General features: G+C 51.9%; 1 protein-coding gene across 1 annotated transcript in view; it reads right to left on the reverse strand.

Annotated features, from left to right (window-relative positions):
• LOC127036951 (deleted in malignant brain tumors 1 protein-like) overlaps nucleotides 1-9,961 on the reverse strand; it is a 42,357-nt gene extending 32,396 nt beyond the window's left edge. Inside the window, exons 1-3 of the mRNA XM_050928237.1 lie at nucleotides 9,940-9,961; nucleotides 8,190-8,519; nucleotides 4,956-5,285 (exon numbers count right to left, since the gene is read on the reverse strand). Coding sequence (XP_050784194.1) covers nucleotides 4,956-5,285; nucleotides 8,190-8,519; nucleotides 9,940-9,961 — 682 coding nt within the window. The remainder of the gene's footprint in view (nucleotides 1-4,955; nucleotides 5,286-8,189; nucleotides 8,520-9,939) is intronic.
• Nucleotides 9,962-24,943: the final 14,982 nt, after the last annotated feature.

The following is a 24,943-nucleotide window of genomic DNA, read 5'->3' on the forward strand; positions in this document are numbered from 1 at the left end:
GATTTAGTTGGTGATGGTCCCGCTTTGAGCAGGGGATTGGACTAAATGACCTCCTGAGATCTCTTCTAATCCTAATATTCTATGATTCTATGATGCTCGTTAAAAAAGTAATTTGTTAACTTAATTTGTAACTGAAATCCTTGTGTATCTCCTGCTATGTATTTTACCTGCATTCTGCCATATCTTTCATGTTACAGTAGTCTCAGATGATGATCCAGCACATGTTGTTCATTTTAAGAACACTTTCACTGCAGATTTGACAAAATACAAAGAAGGTCCCAGTGTGAGATTTCTAAAGCTAGCTATAGCACTCGACCTAAGGTTTAAGAGTCTGAAGTGCCTTCCAAAATCTGAGAGGGACAAGGTGTGGAGCAGGCTTTCAGAAGTCCTAAAAGAGGAATACTCAATGCGGAAACAACAGAACTTGAACTACCAAAAAAGATAATCAGACTTCTGCTGGTGGCATCCGACTCAGATGATGAAAATGAACATTTGTCAGTCTGCACTGCTTTGGATTCTTATCAAACAGAACCCATCATCATTATAGACACATGTCCTCTGGAATAGTGGTCAAAGCATGAGGGGACATATGAATTTTTAGCCGATCAAGCACATAAATATTTTGCTACACCAGCTACAACAGTGCCATGTGAATGCCTGTTCTCACTTTCAGATAACATTGTAAACAAGAAGCAAGCAGCATTATCTCCTGTAAATGTAAACAAACTTGTCTCTCTGAGCATTTAGCTGAATGAGATATAGGACTAAGTGGATTTGTACGATCTAAAATTTTACATTGTTTTATTTTTTATTGCAATTATTATTTGTAAATAATTCTCCATTTGTAAGTTCAGCTTCTCTGATAAAGAGCTGGCACTACAGTACTTGTATGAGGTGAATTGAAAATACTATTTCTTTTGTTTCTTTTTTACAGTGCAAATATTTATTGTTGTGTAATGGAGCAATTAATTGCATGATTAATCATGATTAAACTTTAATCTCACAATTAATAGCAATTAATTTTTAATAACTTAACAGCCCTACTCCCCACCACTACCATGCAGCTACCTGTGGGGTGGAATAGGGTAGATGAGAGACAGGGCACAGAAACTCATGGGCTCTGCAGGAGAAAAAGTGAGGAGGAACCCTGTCTCCAGTCACAACACTGGGGCAAATTACAGGTTCAGAGGTAATTAGCTGAGATGGAAATCACCGGAGTGACTGGGATAGGAACCCCCCACTTCATAAAGGGATCCCTGAGTGGCTACAGGATCCATTCAACCCCAAATCCCACAAATGGGATCCACAGTTACCCAGCGCCCCATTGTGCTGTAGTGGGGCAGGGGGATCACAGCTGTCAGCGACGGGGAGGGTCTCTCACAGAGGCGCATGTACTGCTCCCTGAAGCGCAGGTCCTAAATGCTGTGCTGGGGCACTGGCTCAGCACTGACTGCGAGAGGAGAGCACCCCCTACTGAGCCCCCATCCCGCTCCCTGTAGCACAGGCATGTAGAACTATGTCGGGAAATGGGGTCAGCACTGACCCCATGGGAAGAGCGACACTTACTGTGACCCCAAAACGGCTCCCAGCAGTAGAAGTCCTTAGCCCCATGCTGGGGCACTGGGGTCGGCGCTGACTCATACAGGAGAGCTGGGTCTGTGCTGAAAGCTTCCCAGCTCAACCTCTGCAGCACTGACAGTGATGTGATGGATGAAGGTTACCTGAGCACTCGACACCGGCATCTTCTCCGTGGGTACAATTATTCTCTCCCCACGGCCTAGCCCTGCAATCAGAGAGGGCAGCTTCTGTCCCTGTGCAGTTGACATTATCCAGCCAGATATGGTCAGATCCACGCCCAAAGTGAGCCCTGATGGGGGCTGATAACGCCGTCCCACAGCCCAGCTGCCTGCACGCGACTCCAGCATCCTGTAAGTCCCAGCTGTCATCACACACGGTTCCCCACTTCTTGTTATGAAATACTTCAACTCTCCCAGCGCAGTGACTCGAACCATTCACAAGTCGGAGCTGAGCCACTTCTGAGATTCTGGAATCTGCAAACACCCAAGGCAATAAATACTGAAGGAGGTTCCTGTGCATCTGATCTCTCCTGTTGCTGGGGAATGTAGCACCTCCTGCTGACTGGTCTGACCGGTCCTTGCACACAGCGACTCCCTGTCAAGGGCTCCCTATCTCTGACCAGGCTAATCACTTGGGCAATGTTGAAGTTTGTTCACTACCCTTCCAGCCAGCTGTCACCTAGTTTAGCAGACTGGACAGCAGTCTGTCCTACTGCTCCCATTAGAACACAATGAAAAAATCACCCCCTGCACTTCCCTGATGCAGAAGCTGGCGGGAACCTCCTAGGAATCAGATTTACACCCTCACTTCTGGAGCTGATATCCTCTTCAGTGCGATACTGTGCAGTGCTGCGGGCCAGACACTGGCAAAAGCATCTTTTGTGATTGGGAGCTGAACACAGTCACCCGAGTCATTAGTGGTTGCCTTAGCCTGACATCAGCATTGAATTTACATGTGTTCGCTCCATAGCTCCCTGAGAACGTCACCCAGAATCCATCCCCCATAGAACTGCCTGGAGCCCAGGGACGCCTGGCAGGAACCTGCTGTGCACCAGGCTGACAATGGTTCCAACCAGCGCAAAGGCAATGCACACTTCCTACAAGCAGGTCGGCCCCATCCTGAAGCAAAGACCTGCCCCTGCGGTTGCTCCTCACTTGCCATGACTGAATTGGCAACATCATTTTGTGACAGCCATTGCTGCACTCATGTCTAGTGCTGTCAGCACAGTACCAGTCTCAGATGAATGATGGCAGAACTGGGCTGACAGCTGTGTCCTCACACAGGGGCAGCAACTCAGGGATACAGAGACTGGCATGCTGATGGATTTCAGAAGCCCTAACTTCTATCTGCCTATTTGCAACCTGAGATGAAGATCCTGGGCTACTTTTAACAGGCCCCTGACTGGACTGGCCAAAGGAATTGATACAATAGAGAGATTTGGGTAAGCCTGATCTTCTCACTGTGCCTATGGGGCAGCAATACATATAGTCACACATGTGGTGGAGCAGAGCCCTGTTAGAAGACTGGACCTCGAGGATGTAAGCAAGGTGGGAATGAGCTCTCCCCTGATAGCTAGTGATGAGCTGGGGCGGGGAAAAGGCTTCAGGACCAGATTGCGTTTACTTAAACACACCCATTCTGCCTAGTATCCAGCAGACAGAGCTGTGTTGGCTAATGCTGGGTTACAAATCACTGTAGTACTTGAATGAAGGGGTAGTGAAATGTTGTTGTCCTGATTGTCTGAGTAAAGGGCAGCAGCTCTGTGCTTCGCCTGGCTGGACTGAGGGAGTCACCCACAACTGAACTGAACCCACTAACCAGGGAGCTCAGACACCAGACCCCTATCAAGAGTGAGAGGGGGTGGAGATGGGTGTTCCTGCTGAGGGGTGTGGGCTCTGTGTAAGAGGTCTAGGCATGGTTTAATCTGCCCCTCACCACTCATCAAAAATAGTTAATTAAGGCTCCATTAGGAGTCTTTTAGGTTTCAGTGATCACTAGAGCTGAAATCACCTGCTGTGACACAGTGTTTCTGCCCAGCTGCTTCAGCACTGAGGTTCTCCCACTAAGAACTGACAGTCACTGAGAGCTGGGTGCAGCCTCAAGAGAGCGACCTGCAGAGGTCACAGTAGAGAGGCCAGGGGCAGCAGAAGGTGAGGGCCAGCAGAGTGGTGAGTGGCTAGCGGGTGGCATGTGAGGTCTCTACCAAAAGCCAACACCCCGCTGGTCGCCGTTATGCATGCAAGATGTTTGCATGCCACATAGTTGAAGAGAGATGTAAAATGTAGAATACGACGTTTTTCACTGTATTCACTGTCTGGGCCCAGTGGGAAACTGAGAATTTGCAAAGATAAAGGACCCTCAGCACAAGTCTCTGAAGAGAGACCTCCTCTGGAAAGAGACAACGGTCTGTACCTACAAAGAAAGAGGAGAGAGGGCAAGAGCTCCCTTTCACCGAGGAGGCGGCTGACAGCGTTTGTCTCAGGAACAGGAGATCACAGCCAAGCCTGGAGTAAAACCTGGAAGGACTGTGGGGTGAGCGTTGCTCTACCAGACAGAAAAGTATCTCGTTCAGTGAGTCTAGGCTCTAGTCAGCGTGATATGATTTTATTGGCCATGGAACCATTTCTTTCCAGCCCTTCTCCTTGCTACCCCTCGAATCTCTACACTCTGTGAAATCACTTGTCCTTGGGGTGACTATGAAGGTACCTAGGGCTGTGTGTTGATTGGGGCAGAGATGGGAGGTGGAGCTGGTCACCTTGGGACCATGTTCCTTTGGGAGCAGCAGATCTGTCACTGCTTTGAGTGCCCAATGGAACAGGGGCTGGGTGCTGCAAGGAGACAAGTGGAGGGCTGGGGGTAGAATGTGCCTATTGCCAACCCGGAGAGAGGCCACCCCGTGTGGCCTAGAGGGCACGACATGTGTGGCCTGCAGCCAGGAGAGTTGGGGAGCTGAACCCCAGTAGGCACAGACCAGGCTTTCTCATGCCAGGGGCCTATGGCACTGCACTGGGGCATTGGTGTCAGCACAACTACAAGGGGAAGTGCCCCCTACTGACACCCCATCCCCCTACCTTCAGCACAAGCCCCTTGGCACTGCACTAGGGCACTGGCCCCAGCACTGACTTCAAGGGGAGAGTGCCCTTTACTGAGCCCCCACCCTGCTCCCTGCTGCATAGGCCCATTGAAGCGCTCAGGAGAATTAGGGTCAGCACAGCATGTGAGAGGAGAGTGCCCCCTATTGGAACCACCATATCGCTCTCTGAAGCACAGGCCCCAAGCACCATGCTGGGATCAGCACTGGTTGTGAGGGGACAATACCCCATAATGAGGTTCCCACCCTTCTCCCTGCAATACGCATGGTGGTAGATGAGAGTTACCTGAGCACACAACACCGGCATCTTCTCCATGGTTACAGTTATTGTCTCCCCAAGGCCGAGCCCTGCAATCGGAGAGGGCAGCTTCTGTCCCTGTGCAGTGAACATCATCCAGCCAGATATGGTCAGATCCTCGCCCAAATCGATCTCCGCCTGGGGCTGATAATGCTGTCCCACAGCCCAGCTGCCTGCACACAACTCCAGCATCAGTTAAATCCCAGTAGTCATCACACACGGTTCCCCACAACTGGTTGTGAAACACCTCGACTCTCCCAGCGCAGCGACTCGGGCCGTTCACCAGTCGGAGCTGAGCCACTTCTGAGATTCTGGAATCTGCAAACACCCAAGGCAATAAATACTGAAGGAGGTTCCTGTGCATCTGATCTCTCCTGTTGCTGGGGAATGTAGCACCTCCTGCTGACTGGTCTGACCGGTCCTTGCACACAGCGACTCCCTGTCAAGGGCTCCCTACCTCTGACCAGGCTAATCACTTGGGCAATGTTGAAGTTTGTTCACTACCCTCCCAGCCAGCTGCCACCTAGTTAGGCAGACTGGACAGCAGTCTGTCCTACTGCTCCCATTAGAACACAATGAAAAAATCACCCCCTGCACTTCCCTGATGCAGAAGCTGGCGGGAACCTCCTAGGAATCAGATTTACACCCTCACTTCTGGAGCTGATATTCTCTTCAGTGCAATACTGTGCCGTGCTGCGGGCCAGACACTGGCAAAAGCATCTTTTCTGATTGGGAGCTGAACACAGTCACTCGAGTCATTAGTGGTTGCCTTAGCCTGACATCAGCATTGAATTTACATGTGTTGGCTCCATAGCTCCCTGAGAATGTCACCCAGAATCCATCCCTCATAGAACTGCCTGGAGCGCAGGGACGCCTGGCAGGAACCTGCTGTGCACCAGACTGACAATGGTTCCAACCAGTGCAGAGGCAATGCACACTTCCTACAAGCAGGTCGGCCCCATCCTGAAGCAAACACCTGCCCCTGCGGTTGCTCCTCACTCGCCACGACTGAATTGGCAACATCATTTTGTGACAGCCATTACTGCACTCATGACTAGTGCTGTCAGCACAGTACCAGTCTCAGATGAATGATGGCAGAACTGGGCTGACAGCTGTGTCCTCACACAGGGGCAGCAACTCAGGGATACAGAGACTGGCATGCTGATGGATTTCAGAAGCCCTAACTTCTATCTGCCTATTTGCAACCTGAGATGAAGATCCTGGGCTACTTTTAACAGGCCCCTGACTGGACTGGCCAAAGGAATTGATACAATAGAGAGATTTGGGTAAGCCTGATCTTCTCACTGTGCCTATGGGGCAGCAATACATATAGTCACACACGTGGTGGAGCAGAGCCCTGTTAGAAGACTGGACCTCAAGGATGTAAGCAAGGTGGGAATGAGCTCTCCCCTGATAGCTAGTGATGAGCTGGGGCGGGGAAAAGGCTTCAGGACCAGATTGCGTTTACTTAAACACACCCATTCTGCCTAGTATCCAGCAGACAGAGCTGTGTTGGCTAATGCTGGGTTACAAATCACTGTAGTACTTGAATGAAGGGGTAGTGAAATGTTGTTGTCCTGATTGTCTGAGTAAAGGGCAGCAGCTCTGTGCTTCGCCTGGCTGGACTGAGGGAGTCACCCACAACTGAACTGAACCCACTAACCAGGGAGCTCAGACACCAGACCCCTATCAAGAGTGAGAGGGGGTGGAGATGGGTGTTCCTGCTGAGGGGTGTGGGCTCTGTGTAAGAGGTCTAGGCATGGTTTAATCTGCCCCTCACCACTCATCAAAAATAGTTAATTAAGGCTCCATTAGGAGTCTTTTAGGTTTCAGTGATCACTAGAGCTGAAATCACCTGCTGTGACACAGTGTTTCTGCCCAGCTGCTTCAGCACTGAGGTTCTCCCACTAAGAACTGACAGTCACTGAGAGCTGGGTGCAGCCTCAAGAGAGCGACCTGCAGAGGTCACAGTGTAGAGGCCAGGGGCAGCAGAAGGTGAGGGCCAGCAGAGTGGTGAGTGGCTAGCGGGTGGCATGTGAGGTCTCTACCAAAAGCCAACACCCCGCTGGTCGCCGTTATGCATGCAAGATGTTTGCATGCCACATAGTTGAAGAGAGATGTAAAATGTAGAATACGACGTTTTTCACTGTATTCACTGTCTGGGCCCAGTGGGAACCTGAGAATTTGCAAAGATAAAGGACCCTCAGCACAAGTCTCTGAAGAGAGACCTCCTCTGGAAAGAGACAACGGTCTGTACCTACAAAGAAAGAGGAGAGAGGGCAAGAGCTCCCTTTCACCGAGGAGGCGGCTGACAGCGTTTGTCTCAGGAACAGGAGATCACAGCCAAGCCTGGAGTAAAACCTGGAAGGACTGTGGGGTGAGCGTTGCTCTACCAGACAGAAAAGTATCTCGTTCAGTGAGTCTAGGCTCTAGTCAGCGTGATATGATTTTATTGGCCATGGAACCATTTCTTTCCAGCCCTTCTCCTTGCTACCCCTCGAATCTCTACACTCTGTGAAATCACTTGTCCTTGTTGTGACTATGAAGGTATCTAGGGCTGTGCGTTGATTGGGGCAGAGATGGGAGGTGGAGCTGGTCACCTTGAGACCATGTTCCTTTGGGAGCAGCAGATCTGTCACTGCTTTGAGTGCCCAATGGGACAGGGGCTGGGTGCTGCAAGGAGACAAGTGGAGGGCTGGGGGTAGAATGTGCCTATTGCCAACCCGGAGAGAGGCCATCCCATGTGGCCTAGAGGGCACGACATGTGTGGCCGGCAGCCAGGAGAGTTGGGGAGCTGAACCCCAGTAGGCACAGACCAGGCTTTCTCATGCCAGGGGCCTATGGCACTGCACTGGGGCATTGGTGTCAGCACAACTACAAGGGGAAGTGCCCCCTACTGACACCCCATCCCCCTACCTTCAGCACAAGCCCCTTGGCACTGCACTAGGGCACTGGCCCCAGCACTGACTTCAAGGGGAGAGCGACCTTTACTGAGCCCCCACCCTGCTCCCTGCTGCATAGGCCCATTGAAGCGCTCAGGAGAATTAGGGTCAGCACAGCATGTGAGAGGAGAGTGCCCCCTATTGGAACCACCATATCGCTCTCTGAAGCACAGGCCCCAAGCACCATGCTGGGATCAGCACTGGTTGTGAGGGGACAATACCCCATAATGAGGTTCCCACCCTTTTCCCTGCAATACGCATGGTGGTAGATGAGAGTTACCTGAGCACACAACACCGGCATCTTCTCCATGGTTACAGTTATTGTCTCCCCAAGGCTGAGCCCTGCAATAGGAGAGGGCAGCTTCTGTCCCTGTGCAGTTGACATTATCCAGCCAGATATGGTCAGATCCACGCCCAAAATGAGCCCTGATGGGGGCTGATAGCGCCGTCCCACAACCCAGCTGCCTGCACACGACTCCAGCATCCTGTAAGTCCCAGCTGTCATCACACACTGTTCCCCACTTCTTGTTATGAAATACTTCAACTCTCCCAGCGCAGCGACTCGGGCCGTTCACCAGTCGGAGCTGAGTTAGTTCTGGGCTGCCTGAGTCTGCAAATACCCCAAGGGAATAAATGGGCTAGAGGAAAGGAATATGGGGCTTTTCCCCATTGTTTACTCTGGCTCCAATTCAGTCCCAGTGTGGCAGAGTGGCTGGCTTAGGGAAGCTGGAAATGGGACACTGCGGGGTTCCTTAATGGAGGTCACCAGCTCTGATCCAGCCCCAGAGCTGGGGGAATGGCTGACTCATGGGATGGAGAATGGGACACAGGGTCTTTCCCCCCAAGGGACTCTGGCTCCAGTACAGTCTGTGTAAGGGGGATGAGCTGATGCAGTACGTTGGGGGAAGGAGACCTGGGGCTTTTTCCCCAGAGGGCACCGGTTCCCATTTGGCCCCAGCTGAGGGAGGGGCAGTGGCTGGCATGGGGAGAACAGGCACTGGGCTTTCACGTCTGGGGCCCTGGGTCCAAGCTGGTAGTGAGTGAAAGTCGCAGCCACTTCAGCTCTCTGATGCCCAAAATGTGAAATGAGCTGCTGGGGTTAATTCCCCTCCATGACAGGACAGGTGTGTGCAGACCAGGCCAGCGCTCAGTCTGAGCTGCTCCCAGCCAAGGGGCAAAGGGCAAAACTGGTCAGGAGACTGAACTGCCCTTTGCCTCCTGCCTGGGCTCCCTCCCCGTCTGCACCCCGATGATCCTGCCTGACCAGAGCCAACAGCAGCAGCCTCATGGGGCTGTAGTTCTGCTCCCCAAAGACTCTACTGGCCCTGACTGTGGCTGACTTGGCTCCTCCATATTCCACGGTGTCCAGACAGGCAGAGCCGGTCCCGTGCTGAACCGAGCCCTGTCCTGGTCCTGAGGGTGCCACAGTAGCCCAGTTCCTGCTACTCCACCTCTACCTCTCACAGGCCCCAGCTGATGTCACGATGCCCCAGTGTATGCACACAGCACCTCCCCTTGCCCTTTGCAGGGGTGGGGCCACTCACCAGCCACAGCCAGAGCTGAGCTGAAACAGCTCTAACAATAACTAAAAGACAAAAATGTCTGTTGGGGCAGATCATATCCCAGGGTAAATCTGGGGTCACCCCAGACTGATGTGGCTTGACAAGCTGCTGCCAGAGCTGAAATTTCAATCGGCCTTACTGGGCAAGGGTGAGCCCTTGAAATGCTCGGGCATTTCCACAAGTACCCAGCAGCCAGGATGCCCTGTGCTCTGCTCACTCTGCCACACAGCCCACCTTGTTGACAATTCACTAGTAGGGAAACTGAGGAAGTGATGAACTGAGACCATGGGGTGAGTCTGGAGAAGGCAGGATTTGAATCCAGGTCTCCAGTCCTACACTTGAACGACTAGATTAAATAACCTTAACTCTGCCCTTCCTCGCCCCAAATTATGAGATACGTGCACACTGCAGCATGCACCCTACACACATGGACAGACCCCTCCACCCTCTCCTTATGTTTGTATTTACCTGTCATGGGGAATCCTGTCATGGAAGCTGAAAGAAAGCAAAGAGATGAGGTAAGTCTCTGTTTCCACGGCTGGTCACCTTGCGGATCTCCAAACACTGGCTGATGTAAGCAGTGGCCTGAGTGAGCTCTCCCCTGCCATCTCTTGATGCATTGAAAGTAGGGTGACCAGATGGCAAGAACAAAATGTCAGGACAACTGCCCAAGCAAAAAAAAAAAAAAGCCGGAGTGCTGGCGAAGCAAAAAAAAAACTGACTGAGCCAAAATATCGGGACAATTGGCATCCCAGCCATACATCCTTTGGGACGCAGGACAAACAGCTGAATATCGGGACAGTCCCAATTTTATCGGGAGGTCTGGTCACCCTAACAGAGAAAAGACTCAGCTGCATGTTGTATTTCTATCTATCCCTGCCTTTCAGGGAGGTGGATTGCCTGCACCAATGGGAGATCCCCTCCTGTCAGCATCGGTCGCATCTACACAGAAGTGCAATAGCTGCAGAGCTGCCACTGTGCCAATGTTTCCAGTGCAGAAATGTTTCAAGACCCCCCACACCCTGCTCCCCTCAGGCCTGGCTTCCCCCCGACCTGAACTGTGACAGCCCCACACGCTGAGTAATGGAGTGCTAAACTGCATTATACAGCTCAACCACTAGGTGGTGATGTGTGTAAAATACCTTTTTTAAAGCTAACCTCAGCCATATCTGGCAGAGCATTAAAGGACTGTGGTCTCTAAAAGCAAAGTCTGTGACCAGTCCATATCTGGTACAGAAAAACATGACAGTCTCTGGAGTAAACTAAGAACAGAAATAGAACAAAGCTACAAAGGTTGCAGGATCTCGTCACCAGGCCACTCTTCAGTGCCCCAGAGAACTTAAGCTTTCACAAACTTCACCATGGACACCCTGGAAACAAGATTTCACATTGCTGCCAAGCTGCACAAAGACACTGGAGAGATGCAGGTATCTTCTTTAGTGTCGGCTATGGGAAGGAGGCAGAGCATATCTTTGAATCCTTTCACGTTACTGAAGACAGTCACAAAGGTGACTATGAAAGGCCTCTGGCTATGTTTGATGTATACTTTATATCTCAGAGAAACACAGCTTATGGGAGAGCTTGTTTTCACCAGAGAACTCAAAAACCCGGGGAAAGTTTTGAATGTTTTATAAGACCTCTGCACAGATAGGCTGAAAACTGTGATTTTGGGAATGCAAAGCTTGAAAATATCACAGACAAGCTGGTTATTGGGTTAACAGATAAAAACCTTTCACAGCCGCTACAACTGAAGAGAGATTTAACTCTAGCCACAGCTGTTCAAATAGCAAACCAGTCTGAATTAGTCAAACAACAGAACCAAAGGCAGGAGCAACTTGAAAAACATGAAACTAGCTTAGGCAATGTTTACACCAGCATTTGCTGCAGTATAACTTATGTCGTTCAGGGTTCTGAAAAAACCCCTCGAGCGATGTAAGTTACACTGACCTAAGCACCGGTGTGGACAGCGCTATGTGGGCAAAAGACGCTCTCTCACAGACGTAGCTACCACCGCTCACGGGGCTGGAGTAGTTAAACCGACTGGAGAGCTCTCTCATCAGTTCAGAGTGGTTACATTAGAGAGCTTACAGCAGCACCACTGCATCGCTGCAGCTCCACCGCTGTAAACAATTTAGTGTAGCTATAGTCTTAGAAGGTTTAAACAGATGCTAGAGTGTTAAAGCTTATTATCATAATACCCTTGAAGCCAGGAGAGAGAACACCCAGGCTAAGAGAGACAAATCCCGGCCTACATGCACAAGGAAAAAGTCCTAGCCCAAGAGAAGATGCATGTCCAGCCAGCGACACATGGTGTAATATGTCCATGAAATATGGACATTTTGCAGCTGCTTGCAGCACCAAAATAGTTTGGGAGCTGACTCAGATTACAGACAATCAAGAGCCTTTGTTTCTGGGATCCACCACTTGCAATGACATAGAGCTTGCCTGGAGAGTGAAACTGAATGCTCATGGCAAGACAATTGCCTAGCAAATTGACTCAGGAGCTGATGTCTCAGGCATCTCAGAAGGGACTTACATTCCCCTTCAATCCCTCCCAGAGCTGAAGTCACCTGACACAGATGTGACTAGCCCTGGAGATATTCTGAACTGCATGGGCCAGTTCACCACAGAAACAACTTACTAAGACAAAAGCTTTGCATTCACAGTGCATGTGATCAAAGAACCACAGACCAACAACCTTCTCAGATGCAGTATGGCAGCCGGAATGGGCCTAATGAGAAAAGTGGAAGAACTCACTGGAGGATTTGATGATATAACACAAGGTCAACCTATGGAACTCTTTGCCAGGGGATGTTATAAAGGCCAACACTATAACAGGGTCCAAAAAAGAACTAGAGAAATTCATGGAGGATAGGTCCATCCATGGCTATTAGCCAGGATGGGAAGGGATGCAGCACCATGCTCTGAGTGTCCCTAGCCTCTTTTTGCCAGAAGCTGGGAGTGGACGACAGAGGATGGATCACTTGATGATTGCCTGTTCTGTTCATTCCCTCTGAAGCAATTGGTACTGGCCACTGTTAGAAGACAGGATACTGGGCTAGATGGACCATTGCTCTTATCCGGTTATATTCTTATGATATTGGGCTTATGAAAGGAGATCCAGTGTAAATCAAGTTAAGAGACAATGCTGAACCATACAGTGTACAGACACTCCCACCAGAGAGACCTTGAAGAGACTAGCTGCAGATTTATGGAAATTCAGAGGCCGTCATTATCCGGTCATTGTGGACTATTTTTCCAGGTATATAGAGATAATGTACTTGAAAGACATGTCACAGTGTTATCGAGAAACTGAAGTGCATTTTTGCTCACTTTGGTATTCCAGAGCTACTAGTGACAGACAACGGACCACAGTAGAATTTGACATTCCATATGAAATATGATTTTGATCTTATCATGAGCCTCCCACATTACCCAAGTGAACGGAGAAGCTGAAAGAGCTGTACAGCCAGCCAAGAAAATCCTACAGCAGGAAGACCCATTCCTTGCTCTTCTGAGTTACAGATAAACACCAATAGCAGCGCTAGATATAGTCCAGCACAACTCCTGATGCGAAGACAACTCAGAACGACAGGTCCAACTTTGGAAAAGAACCTACCTCCAAAGGGGCCAGACAAGAAGAGAATCGCCAAATCAGATAAGAAGGCTAAACTGATCTTATTTTAATTGCATTAGGGGCAGGGGTACTGTAAAATGGGACCCTACCCCACCCTAAGATATCTCAGTGAGACAAGAAGCAACCCATCTCTCACCAACCCCGCCATTACCCAAAGGAACAGGCTGGGCCCGGTTCACTGTCTGTGGGAAGAGATGGGACACTAGTGTAGCGCCCCTCTCCACCTGATTACCTCCTCTAATGGCAATCCGCTTACAGGTTCTGATGGACAGGTCTGGGTTCTTTTGGATCCTGCCACCCATTCAGCAGGGTGAATCTTTTTTCTTTTTTTGTTATGACAAGTAAGTGGGGATTCCCCTGTAGTTAGAATTTTCCTCCCAAGCTACCCTGGTGACCCTGCCAGGAAGGAGCGAGGGGGGTGGAGGGCTTGCGAATGGCCTGGAGAATGGATACCCCAATGACTGGTGATTTGGTGACCAGGAGGCCTAGCTCGGGAGTCACAGCTGGTTCTGGCCAGTGGGAGGACAGTGGGCTGCAGAGAGAGGATCCCGATGCAGCCAGAGGGGAAACAAAGGAGAGGAGAGGAAAGGCTGAGAGAAGAGGAGGCCCAGGCGGCCTCTTTACCTGGGATAGAAGACAAAGGACACAGGTGGAGCTTGGGGGACGGTGATATCAGATGCCCAGCTGGAAGGAGGGAGCTTCTGGACTGGGGAGAGAGCAGCCAGAGCCAGCCTGGATGCAGGAGAGACCTAGATGTATTGTGCTGAGGGTTGCTAGGCGCAAGGGCCCTAAGAACTGCCTGTGCTGTGTTCAGACATTCAGTAATCCCTCCTGTTTTACACTGGTTGAGAGTCACTCTGGTCTAGAGATCAGGGTTGTATTATTCCCTCTGAGAGGGAGGCCCTAGGGGTCCAGAGTGCGTAGACTCCCTCAGAGGTTCCACTGTGAGAGACAGACATGCCGAGGGCTCAGAGAGGTGCGGTTCCAGGAGGTGGAGAGGCCTACAGCTTAACCCCTGAGGGAAAGTGGACCCTCGAGAAGGGCTGTCGCACTGAAGGGGATTCCTCCCAGGGACCTTACAGAGCCAAGAGAGAGTACGAGTCCTGTGAGTCCATGACATCCTCCTTGTGGGACCTCACAGCTGCTCGTGAAGCCTCAGGACTGAACCTGAACGCAGGAGACTATGGCAAAGGGGCTTCCAAATTGCCTTGTCCCCTCACCACAGTACCTTCTCCTCCTCAGCTTCTCCTCTTATCCCTGTTGGGTCCATCTGCGAGCTGGAGTGCTCCTGCCTGGCTTCTAGATAGATTCCCAATGAGTAACATTCCCCTAACTGAGGTAGGAGCTGTATCCACACCTAAGCTCTTAAAAAGGGCACACACACAAAACGCCAACTCAAATATAACAGATTTCTCTCTCTCAGGAACAGCCTGAAACTGGGAGAAAACTTGTTAGCAGGCTACAGGGCTGTCTGAAACGCCCCAGACCGGGGTACTCACGGCTCCCTGCATGGCAGGTCTCAGGGCAGTATGTATGGGGCGGGGCTGTTTCTGGGCCCTCGCGGCTGCCCACTCACTCCCCCTCGCTGGGTCTCTGCCTGTCTCCTGCTCCCTCACAGCCAGGTCGTGATCCTCCAGTTCCCCCCTGCAGTCCCTGTCTCTGCTGCTGGGTTCGCTCCCCTCCATGGGGCTCTGCCAGGCTGGGCCTATCAACGTGTCATGGTGGGGCCCTATCCCCTCACAAACCCTCATCCCACCCCCTACCCTTCTAACTGAACCTCGCCCCACTTACCACTCCTCACCCCACCTCCTGACTGCAGGGCCGCCCAGGGGGTGGGGAGGGGGGCAAGTGGGGCAATTTGCCCTGGGCCCCGCAAGGGCCCCCATGAAAGATTTTCAGGGCCCTTGGAGGGGGGTCCTTCACTCGCTCTGGGGGCCCCGGAAAACTCTTGCGGGGCCCAGACCCCCGGAGCTTCTTCCAGTTTGGGTCGTCGGCAGCGGGGGGTCCTTCCGCTGTGGGGCAGAAGGACCCCACCACCGTCAAATTACCACTGAAGTGGGACCCGCCGCCGAAGTGCCGGGTCTTCAGCGGTAATTCGGCAGTGGGGGGGCCCCCACCACGGGTCTTCGGGGCAATTTGGTGGTGGGTCCCGGAGCGGAAGGACACCCCGCCGCCGAATTACCGCTGAAGCAGGGCCCCCCCACCACCGAAGACCCCAGGCCCGCTCAATCCTCTGGGCGGCCCTGACTGACTGATCCTGGCCCTGCCGCCTCCCTGCCTCTCACCCCACTCGCCAGCACTTACCCCACTCACAGGCCCTGCCCCCCTCACCAACCCTCACCCCACCCTCCCCACTGACCCTGTCCTGGCCCTCCCATGGATTATCACCCTGCCCCTGTCACCAAGTCTCACCATACTCACTGACCCCACGCCCTGCCCCGCCCCCAGCCCCTCATCAATCCTCACCCCTCCCCCTTGCTGGCCCCACCCTCTCAATGTCCCTAACCCCACCCCTCACCATCCCTGGCCCCAGCCCCTTACTGACCCTCCCCACACTTGCTGGCCCCAGCCCTGCCCAGCCCCCACATATGTGGCTCGGTCTTTACTCAGCCCCTCCCACCCTCTCACACGGCTTTCCTCCCCCTGGCTCCGCCCCAGCTCCTCCCTGGGGGCTGCTCTCGCTGTCTCCTTCCCCAGCATGCACAGAGGCCGGGACCTCAGCCGGGCTCCCTGATTGGCCTGGCTGCCTGGTCAATCAGACTGACTTGGGGCACTGGCTACTATCCATTGGCCCTAGTCTGGAGTTCTCTGATTGGCTAGAGGCTCTCTCAGTCCCAGGGTCCCAACTGCTCCTTGACCCCTCCCCTCTCTCCTGGCATGGGGTGAGGGCAGCCAAACAACCCACCCAGTGCCAGTGGGGGCAGCTGGCCCCTACACGACAGACACCTTTACAAGGGCCATCACTCAGCTTGAGACCTGCCGGGTCTGGAACCCACTGACCGTGTTCACCTCAAATTGGATGGAAAAAAAGGATGGACGGCTCCAGCTGTCATCAAGGAAAAGAATTCAGCGCCCAGATCACAGTGACCGAGACCAACAGGGGGAGTTCAACAGAAACCATCCACAGAGCAAACCCAACAGACGGCGGATGCAGAATGAGAAGACAAGTCAAGGATTCCAGAACAACCCCAGTCAGTTGTTGTAACTGGGGCGGCTCCAGGCCCCAGCACGCCAAGCGCGTGCTTGGGGAGGCAAGCCATGGGGGGAGCTCTGCCAGTCTCCACGAGGGCGGCAGGCAGGCTGTCTTCGGTGGCATGCCTGCAGAGTGTCCGCGGATCCTGCAGCTTCAGTGGACCTCCCGCAAGCTGCCGCCGAATCCATGGGACCGGGGACCTCCCACAGGCTGTCGCTGAATCCGCGGGACCGGGGACCTCCCGCAGGCAAGCTGCCAAAGGCAGCCTGCCTGCCATGCTTGGGGCGGCAAAATGCCTAGAGCCGTCCCTGGTTGTAATTAGGGGCCAGCCAGATGGCCAAGCTGCTACACATTGGCATTTTTCAGTTAGGAGCCTAGGGTGGTTCAGAGACACTGGACAGACTGATCTGTCCTGAACTTCACAGCCAGTGTGACAGTGTGAATAAATGGCAGGAACATGGAACTTAATGGGGGAGATGGACTGGGATGTTAACCTGTAGTGTTCTGCTCAGCCACTGGGTGGTGCTGTGTGTAACATCCCTTAGGGAGCCGAACCTCAGCCGTACCTGGCAGGGCATTAAAGGATCTAAGGATGAACGCAGCTGGGGTGGATGAGCAAGTTCTGTAGCCAGACCACACCTGGGACAGGAGCATGACACCCTGCTCCCCACACGTCTGGCGAGGCCTAGGACTCTCCTCAGTTTGTATGTGTGCGGGGGGGCAGTTACAGCATGTGAACTCCCCCTGCCTGCCCAGTGTACGTGGGTGGGGGCGGGGGTTTACCATAGTTACCCTAGTCCTCTTTCACAGGGTATTAACTCAAATTAGGAACCTTTAGTTGACGCCATTAGTGTGCACACAGATCAATCCGAATGCAGCTTTTTAGTACACGCTGCAATTCACACCCCCGCAGCAGGTTCTATGCACAGCGTAGACATGGCCCCTGACTGGGGCATATGCGTCCTTCCAAAAATGGGGGAAATTGGGTTTGAAAATGGGAGCACTAGAATTCGAGCAAGAAGCCAGGATTGTGGGTGAGCTGATAATCGGTTTGGATTTCACTGAGGCTAATAAGTACACAATGAATCAATGTAATACATTTGTTCTAGTGAATGAATTTTTCACCAGACTCGGGACCGCAGCAGTGCTGCTCTCAGATCAAGGGAGAAACTTTGAATGCAAAGTGTTTCTGCAGCTTTGTGAGATTCCAGGGGCTCCACAAACCTGCCCCAGTCCCGCACACCCAGCACAGTCTGATAGAATGATAGAAAGTTTCAGTCTGACTCGGGGCGTTTACAGATTCATAGATTCCTAGGTCAAAAGGGACCACTGTGGTCATCTAGTCTGAGTCCTGTATAGCACAGGCCAGAGACCTGCCCTGCAATAACTCCTAGAATGTTTAGAAAAACATCCAATGTTGAGTTAAAAGTTGTCAAAAAGTGATGGAGAATCCACCACGATCCTTGGTAAATGCCTTATTCCAGGCTGAATTTGTCTGGCTTCAACTCCAGCTATTGGATCCTGTTCCCCCTTTCTCTGCTAGATTGAAGAGCCCATTGTGAAATACTTGTTCCCCGGGCCCATGTAGATACTCACAGACTGTGATCAAGTCACCCATTAACCTTCTCTTTGTTAAGTTAAACAGATTAAATAGGTTTTCTAGTCCTTTACTCATTCTCGTGGCTCTTTTCTGAACCCTCTCCAACTCATCAACATCTTTCTTGAATTGGGGACACCAGAACTGGACACAGGATTCCAGCATTGATCACACCAGTGCGAATGCAGAGGTAAAATAAACTCTCTGCTCCTACTAGAGATTCCCCTGTTTGTGCGTCGCAGGATCACAGCGGCGCTTTTGGCCACAGTTTCTTACTGGGAGCTTATGTTCAGCTGATTATCCACTGTGACCCCCAAATTTTTTTCAGGGGCACTGCTTCCCGAGAGAGAGTGTAAGTATGTAACTATGGACCGTGTTCTTGGTCCCTAGATGTATATATTTGCATGTTGCTGTATTAAAATGCATATTGTTTGCTTGCACCCAGTTTCCAAAACGCCCAGATCTCTCAACCTGTCCTCTTCATTATTTACACTCCCTCAACTGTGTCTTTGTGACATTACTGACATAAACTGTAACCGTATAGATCATTGTTGCAACCACTGTTATATATTTTCATCAAACATTGTACAAAGATTGTCATGTAAGGTGTCTATGGGAAGATTATGATTTGCTGGTTATGATTATGCTGTCTGTATGTGTGTATCATTTTTGTAGTTGAAGTTATGAATATTGGCTACGTGAGAAAGGACTATTCTCAGTAAATGCCCAATCAAGAAACATTTAACTAACAATGAACTTTGGGAGATGCCAATCTACATCTGAGCTTTCCTGGGAATGTTCAAACTAACATGTAAACAATGGTGTCTGCCTGTAAATAACAGAGTCACGCATGGACATGTGACTTGTCCATTTGACTTCAACGTCCATCTTGCTGCTGTGATTTTCCACAGTAAGAACAGAGGGGTGTCCTTCCATGGGCAGAAAATATAAAAGGCCCTGAAAACCCCTCCATCTTGTCTTCAATCTTGCTTCTGACCTCTGGAGGGGCTTTGCTACAAACTAAAGCTCTGAAAAAAAGGACTGAAAGACCCATCCCCGTTGTGGCTGTACTCAGAGACTTGGTTTGTAGCAGTTTATTCTATCACTGCTACAAGCTTAAACCAAGAACTTTGCCATTACCGTATGTAATTGATTCCATTTAACCAATTTTAACTCTCAGCTATATTTCTTTCTTTTTATGACTAAACCTTTTGATTTTAGATGCTGAAGGATTGGCAACAGCGTGATTTGTGGGTAAGATCTGACTTATATATTGACCTGGGTCTTGGGCTTGGTTCTTTGGGATCGGGAGAACTGTTTTTCTTTTACTGGGACATTGGTTTTCATAACCATTTGTCCCCATAAAGAGTGGGGCCCTGGTGGTGGTACTGGGAAACTGGAGTGTCTAAGGGAATCGCTTGTGTGAATTATGATTAGCCAGTGGGGTAAAACCAAAGTCCTCTCTGGCTGGCTGGTTTGGTGTGCCTTAGCAGTGAAGGACCCCCAGCCTTAGGCTGTGACTGCCCTGCTCTAAGCAATTTGTCCTGAATTGATACTCTCAGAAGTGTCCCGCCAAAAGCAGCATCATTACAGTCATCTGAAAACTTTCTCTTCATTTAGTGTCCAGCAACAGGGCCGTCATCTCTCTATATTGGGGCTTACAAAATGGATTGCTGGCCCTCTGGAAATGCTGGTGGGTGCTGAGAGGGAGCTGAGATTTTACTGTTATCTTGTCTTTGTTCTCCAGGTTCTATCTGTGCCTACCTGAGTCTGAGACAGGCTGTATCTGGGGACAGCACATTTCATGGCTGACTGTGAGCCCAGTGGCTGTCTCTGGTTGTGTGTTGTACAGCACCAAGCACAGTGGAAGTGCTGAGGGGCACTAGGCTGGGAGTGATGAGACCAGGGCTCCGTTCCCAACAGCTGCTATCAGATCCCCTCTTTGTGCCCCAATTGCCCCTCTCGATCCTCTCCATTTAGACTGAGCTCTTGGGAGTAGAGGCTGCCTGTTGCCCTGCCAGCGCAGAGCCCAGCACCACAGAGCCTTGATCTCAGCATACAGTGCTGTCATAACATGAATTCTTGTGTTTGAATAATGAATAATGGTTAAGATATGGATCCTCAAACACTGAACAAACACGGTAAGAGCAAGACAGGAGTTATGTCATTCGGGGAATCCTGTGTGCAGTTCTGGTCACCCACATTCAGGGGTATCTGTGTTAGTCTGTATCCACAAAAATAACAAGGAGTCCGATGGCACCTTAAAGACTAACAGATTTCTTTGGGCATAAGCTTTCATAGGTAAAAAAACCTCACTTCTTCAGATGCATGTGAAGATGGCACTTGATAAGTGTGTGACTGGAATTCTATAACATGCCCTTCCAGCCCTTTGTCCCATGTTCCTAAAGAGACCAGCCAAGGGCAGCTGGGAAACACCACCAGGATTCAGAGACATGCCAGTTTCTTTTTACTCATAACAAAAGTTAAACTAATTGTATTGTAATATCGTACATGCAGCTAGATTGATTTATGGCTTCTGGTTCCATACCCTGCTCAAATCACTAGACCCCACTCCCCTTCCTAAGGCAGGAATAGACTCCAGGAGTTGTGACTCCCAGCATCCCCCTGCTCTAACCACTGGCCCCCACTCCCCTTCCCAAGGCAGGAATAGAGCCCAGGCATTCTGGCTCCCAGGACACAGCTATGCCGTGTCTGACAGGTGGGGCTGGAGAATTGCAGGGTGCCCCCAAGGCTATTCAAAGCCAGAGAAAAAGGAAAAGGCCACTCACCCCAAAGCCAAGCCAGGAGGATGGGGATCCTTGTGTTCCCGGCTCCTGCGCAGGCAGCCGAGCTCCTGCCAAGGGGGTGCCTAGCTGGGAGCAGGAGGCACCCAGGAAACCCCATGTTCATAGCACAGTCCTTGTGGGGCAGCGTGGCCAGGTGTTAGGGCAGGCGATCGTCCTTGTGAGAGAGGCAGGCTGAGCTCAGTGCAACAATCACAGGCAGGGAGGCTGGGGAGATGGGGCAGGGACCCAAGGGGCCAGGGGATATGACAGGCCTCTCACTGCAGAGACCCCTCCCTCTGCACCCCCTGCAGTGACCCAGTATGTGTGTGTGTGACTGAGCCCACAGAGGAGAAGTGACCCTCATGCCCTGCACTGTGGCTTTATTTATATCACTGGATTGTGAAATAAGTGTTCCCGAAACATGCTGAGCAAACAAACCCCTCTTGGCACAGCTAGTTCTGGGACATATGGTGCAGAGGGGGCACAGGAGCTGTTCCTGAAGCTGGGTCACAGGGAGTCAGCAGAACTGATCCACGGAGGCCTGGTGGACATGGGACAGGTGCATGGGTTTGACTGCGAGTGCGAGGATCAGCCCGTGCAGTTAAAGCAATGCTGAGGGCTGTGTGAATGCCCTGACTCCAGCTGAAGGAAGCTGAGGCTTGGCCTAATCTACACCTAAACCTTAGGTCGACCCAGCTACATCACTCAGAGGTGTGAAAAATTCAGACCCCTGGAGACGGTATTAACTGATCTAAGCTCTGGGGTAGGCACCAGAAGGTGGAACGAAGAATTCTCCCATGGGCCTGGCTACTGCCACTTGGAGGGGTGGATTAACTACGGAGACGGCAAAGCCCCTTCCATTGCTGTAGCATCTGCATCACAAAACCATAGCGGGACAGCCGCAGCGCTGAGCTGTGCCACTGCTGTGGTTGTGGTGTAGACACAGCCAGGGCCGGTGCAAGGATGTTTCGCATCCTAGGCAAAACTTCCAATTTGCGCCCCCCCCGTGCCCCCCCACCCCAAGCGACCGCCCAGTGGCAACTCCCCCCGCGTGCCCTGAGGCACCCCCCTTGCGGCAGCTCCCCACTCTCCACCCTCAGGCACCCCCCCGCCCCAGCTCACCCCTGCTCCGCGCACGAGTATGAGCACCCCGTCGCTGCTTCACTTCTCCCGCCTCCCAGGCTTGTGGCGCCTAAGTCAATTGAAGCTCACCCCTGCCTCGCCTCCTCCCCGAGCACGCTGTGCCAGCAGGGGAAACTGAGGCACAGAGACAGGACACGACTTACCCCAGGTCACACAGTGAGCCTTGTGCAGAGCAGGGAGTAGACTCTGACTCCCCACATCCCTACTGTAACCACTAGACCCCACCTGTCCCAGAGCTAGGGATGGGGGGGGTCAGGAACAGGGCCCTATGAGGTCAGCCCCACCCCCAGGCTGGGTTTAGGGTAAGTCTCCTTCACACCCAAAGTGCCAGCTCAGCCTAGGAGAAGGAAGTGAAACCAGCTGTGGAGACTGTACCAGAGTCACGCGGTAGGAGCTGCCTCTGAGGCTATCCTGTATCCCTGCACATTGTAATCACGAGACCCCACTCCCCTCCCAGAGTGGGGCTAGAACCCAGGAGTCCTAGCTCCCAGCCCCTCCTCCCCCCATGGAGATCTCTAGCAGTGACAATGTCTCTTTTCCTCTCTTGTTGGCTGGTCTCACTACTTCTGCACTGTGCCCTGCTACTAGCATGACCGTATTTTCCCTAAGGGGAAATGGGACACGCCACAGGGCCTGCCCAAACCCTCTCTGCCTCCTGCCTGTGCCAGCCTGAGGTTCCCCTCTGCCCCCCCCCATGTGCAGGGCCAGCCTGGGCCCCTCTGCTGCCCGCCCTCAGGGAGCTGCCTGAGCCCCCCCTTCACGCTCCTGTGCACAGGGCCAGCCTGCTCCTCGTTTCTGATCAATACCCCATGCTTCTACCAGTGATCTGGAAACTTGACCTGGGAGACAAGGGGAGCAAAGGGGATGGAAACAGCTGTCACAGAGCCCCAGGATCAGGGCTACGCCCCCAGCTTTGGAACCGTCCCTTGGAGGAACCCTTCAGTGTGCCAGCCCCAGAGGGGTCCCACTCATCCTTCACCCTCACCACCGCTGAGACTGATCCCTGGGCTGCAGCCTCCTCCTCCTCCCTGCGAACATCTGCCCAGTGTGTCCAGCTGAGGGACACCTGGGAGAGCCTTGGCGCCCAGCAGGGATTCCTGCACCTCAGCCTAGATTGACAGTGATTCCCGGCAGTGTTATCAAAGCAGTCGGGTTTGTTAGGCTCTGGCACGCGGCACAGGGAGCCCTTGGGGCAGTGCAGCGAGAGGAAGGGTCCAGAGGAGCCGGTTCTGGTCAGCCCTGAGCCCAGCCGAGCCAGAGTAAACCCATTTTCAGGCTCTGTTTCTCTCTGTCTGACTGCCTTGTTCAGTTCCCAGGTGCGAGAGCTCTTCCTTCAGCAGCCAACACATATCCCCCCACTTCCCCATCCTTTGTTCTCCCTCTGGGGTCTGTGCCCAGCTTTCCTCCTGAGAGCATCAATGCAGGAGTCATTGGCACTGCCACATTGTCTCTTTGGCCCCCTGGCTGATCTGGGATTCTATTCATTCCTCCCAGACTAGGAAATCTCACACACACACACACTGTCCTTAGACCTTCCCACACCCACACGGGGCAGCTATGCAAACTATAGGAGAAACTGAGGCACTGACCCAGTTTGTAAAAATATTATAGAAAATTCCAACTTCATCGCAGCGGCTCCTGCCAGTCAGGCCCTGATGGGAGGGGTGAGGGGGGGCGCAGGTCATTACGGCACATGGGCAAGTCACATGTCCATGCACGTTTTCGTTTAGTCATAGCAAAAGCCATTACCTGTACTCCAGATATAACGTTCACAGGAAAGTCTATTTGTTGTAAATGGGCATCTTCCATTGTGAGTTAAGTGTTCTTTGATGGACTGTGATCAGTGCTCTCTGAGCGAAGTTTGTTTACCCTCTGATCTGATGCACTTTTTCCCAGCAGTTTTTCCACAGCTTCTTTCTGTGTCTCACTAGCCTGGGGGAAGACACCCCCTGCCCCACACCTCTGTTAGTTGGGTTATTTGCATTCTCACAAACTACCACTTGGCAATTTTCTGGTCTCAACTCCTCCATTATTACAGGTGTTGGAGCTGCATCTTAGTTTAAAGAGACACAGTTACTTTCCAAAAACTCATCAGAACTAGCATCCAGACAAACTGGGACCTGGATTGCGGTACCCTCTGCCACCCCTTTCTCTGTCCCTGAGAAGTCAGCTGTGTGACTGCTCCCCTCCAGGAGGTCATTTCACAGTTCCCTCTCTGAACCTGGGTCACAGGCTTATCAGTTGCTGATTCACTCATTCGATCCTGGGTATCCTCTCCCAAGTGACCAGTGAGGAGACATTCCTGTACCCCCACTATTCCTTCCCCAGTTTCTTCCTCTGGGCCCCCTTCTAAGACACATCTCTCTGTGCTGCCTAGGAAGGGGCCCATCCCTGTTCAGCTGCAAAACTCTGCCAGCTAACAACTGAGATAGTTTCCTTAATCACTGACAACACCTCTCTGACCCCTAATCCTGAGGGCATGATGCCTTCTGCTGGAAAGGAGCTAGTCTCAGCCCCTCCCATACTGGGAAGCACCCTACTTCCCTGTGTTACAGAGTCACAGGAACCCTCACCCACCTCAGTGGTTTCTGAGATTCCTTCACCCTTCTCTGGGCTCCTCTCTGGGACATATCTCCCTATGCTCCCTAGAGTGGGGTCTGTCTCTGGTTCATCTCCAACCTGCTGGCAGATAACCTGGACAATTCTCTCCCTGGCAGGCACTAAACCCTCATCCCTTTCTGAGGTGGTGTTGCCTCCATCTGCAATGCAGGAGCTGGTCTCAACCAACCTCCCACCTGGAAGCATGTGACTTCCTCCTGCTATAGAGGAATCAAGGAGACTCTCTCCCATTCTCTCAACGATTCCTGAGACCTTACCCTTTCCCTCAGTGTCAGTCCAAACTATTTTAACTCTGGTCTACACCAGGGGTAGGCAACCTATGGCACGAGTGCCAAAGGCGGCACATGAGCTGATTTTCAGTGGCACTCACACTGCCCAGGTCCAGGCCGCCAGTCCGGGGGGCTCTGCATTTTAATTTAATTTTAAATGAAGCTTCTTAAACATTTTAAAAACCTTATTTACTTTAACTAAACTATTGTTGTGTGTATATATTATAG

This window comes from Gopherus flavomarginatus, chromosome 18 (assembly GCF_025201925.1).
Source record: "Gopherus flavomarginatus isolate rGopFla2 chromosome 18, rGopFla2.mat.asm, whole genome shotgun sequence".
Lineage (NCBI taxonomy): Eukaryota > Metazoa > Chordata > Testudines > Testudinidae > Gopherus > Gopherus flavomarginatus.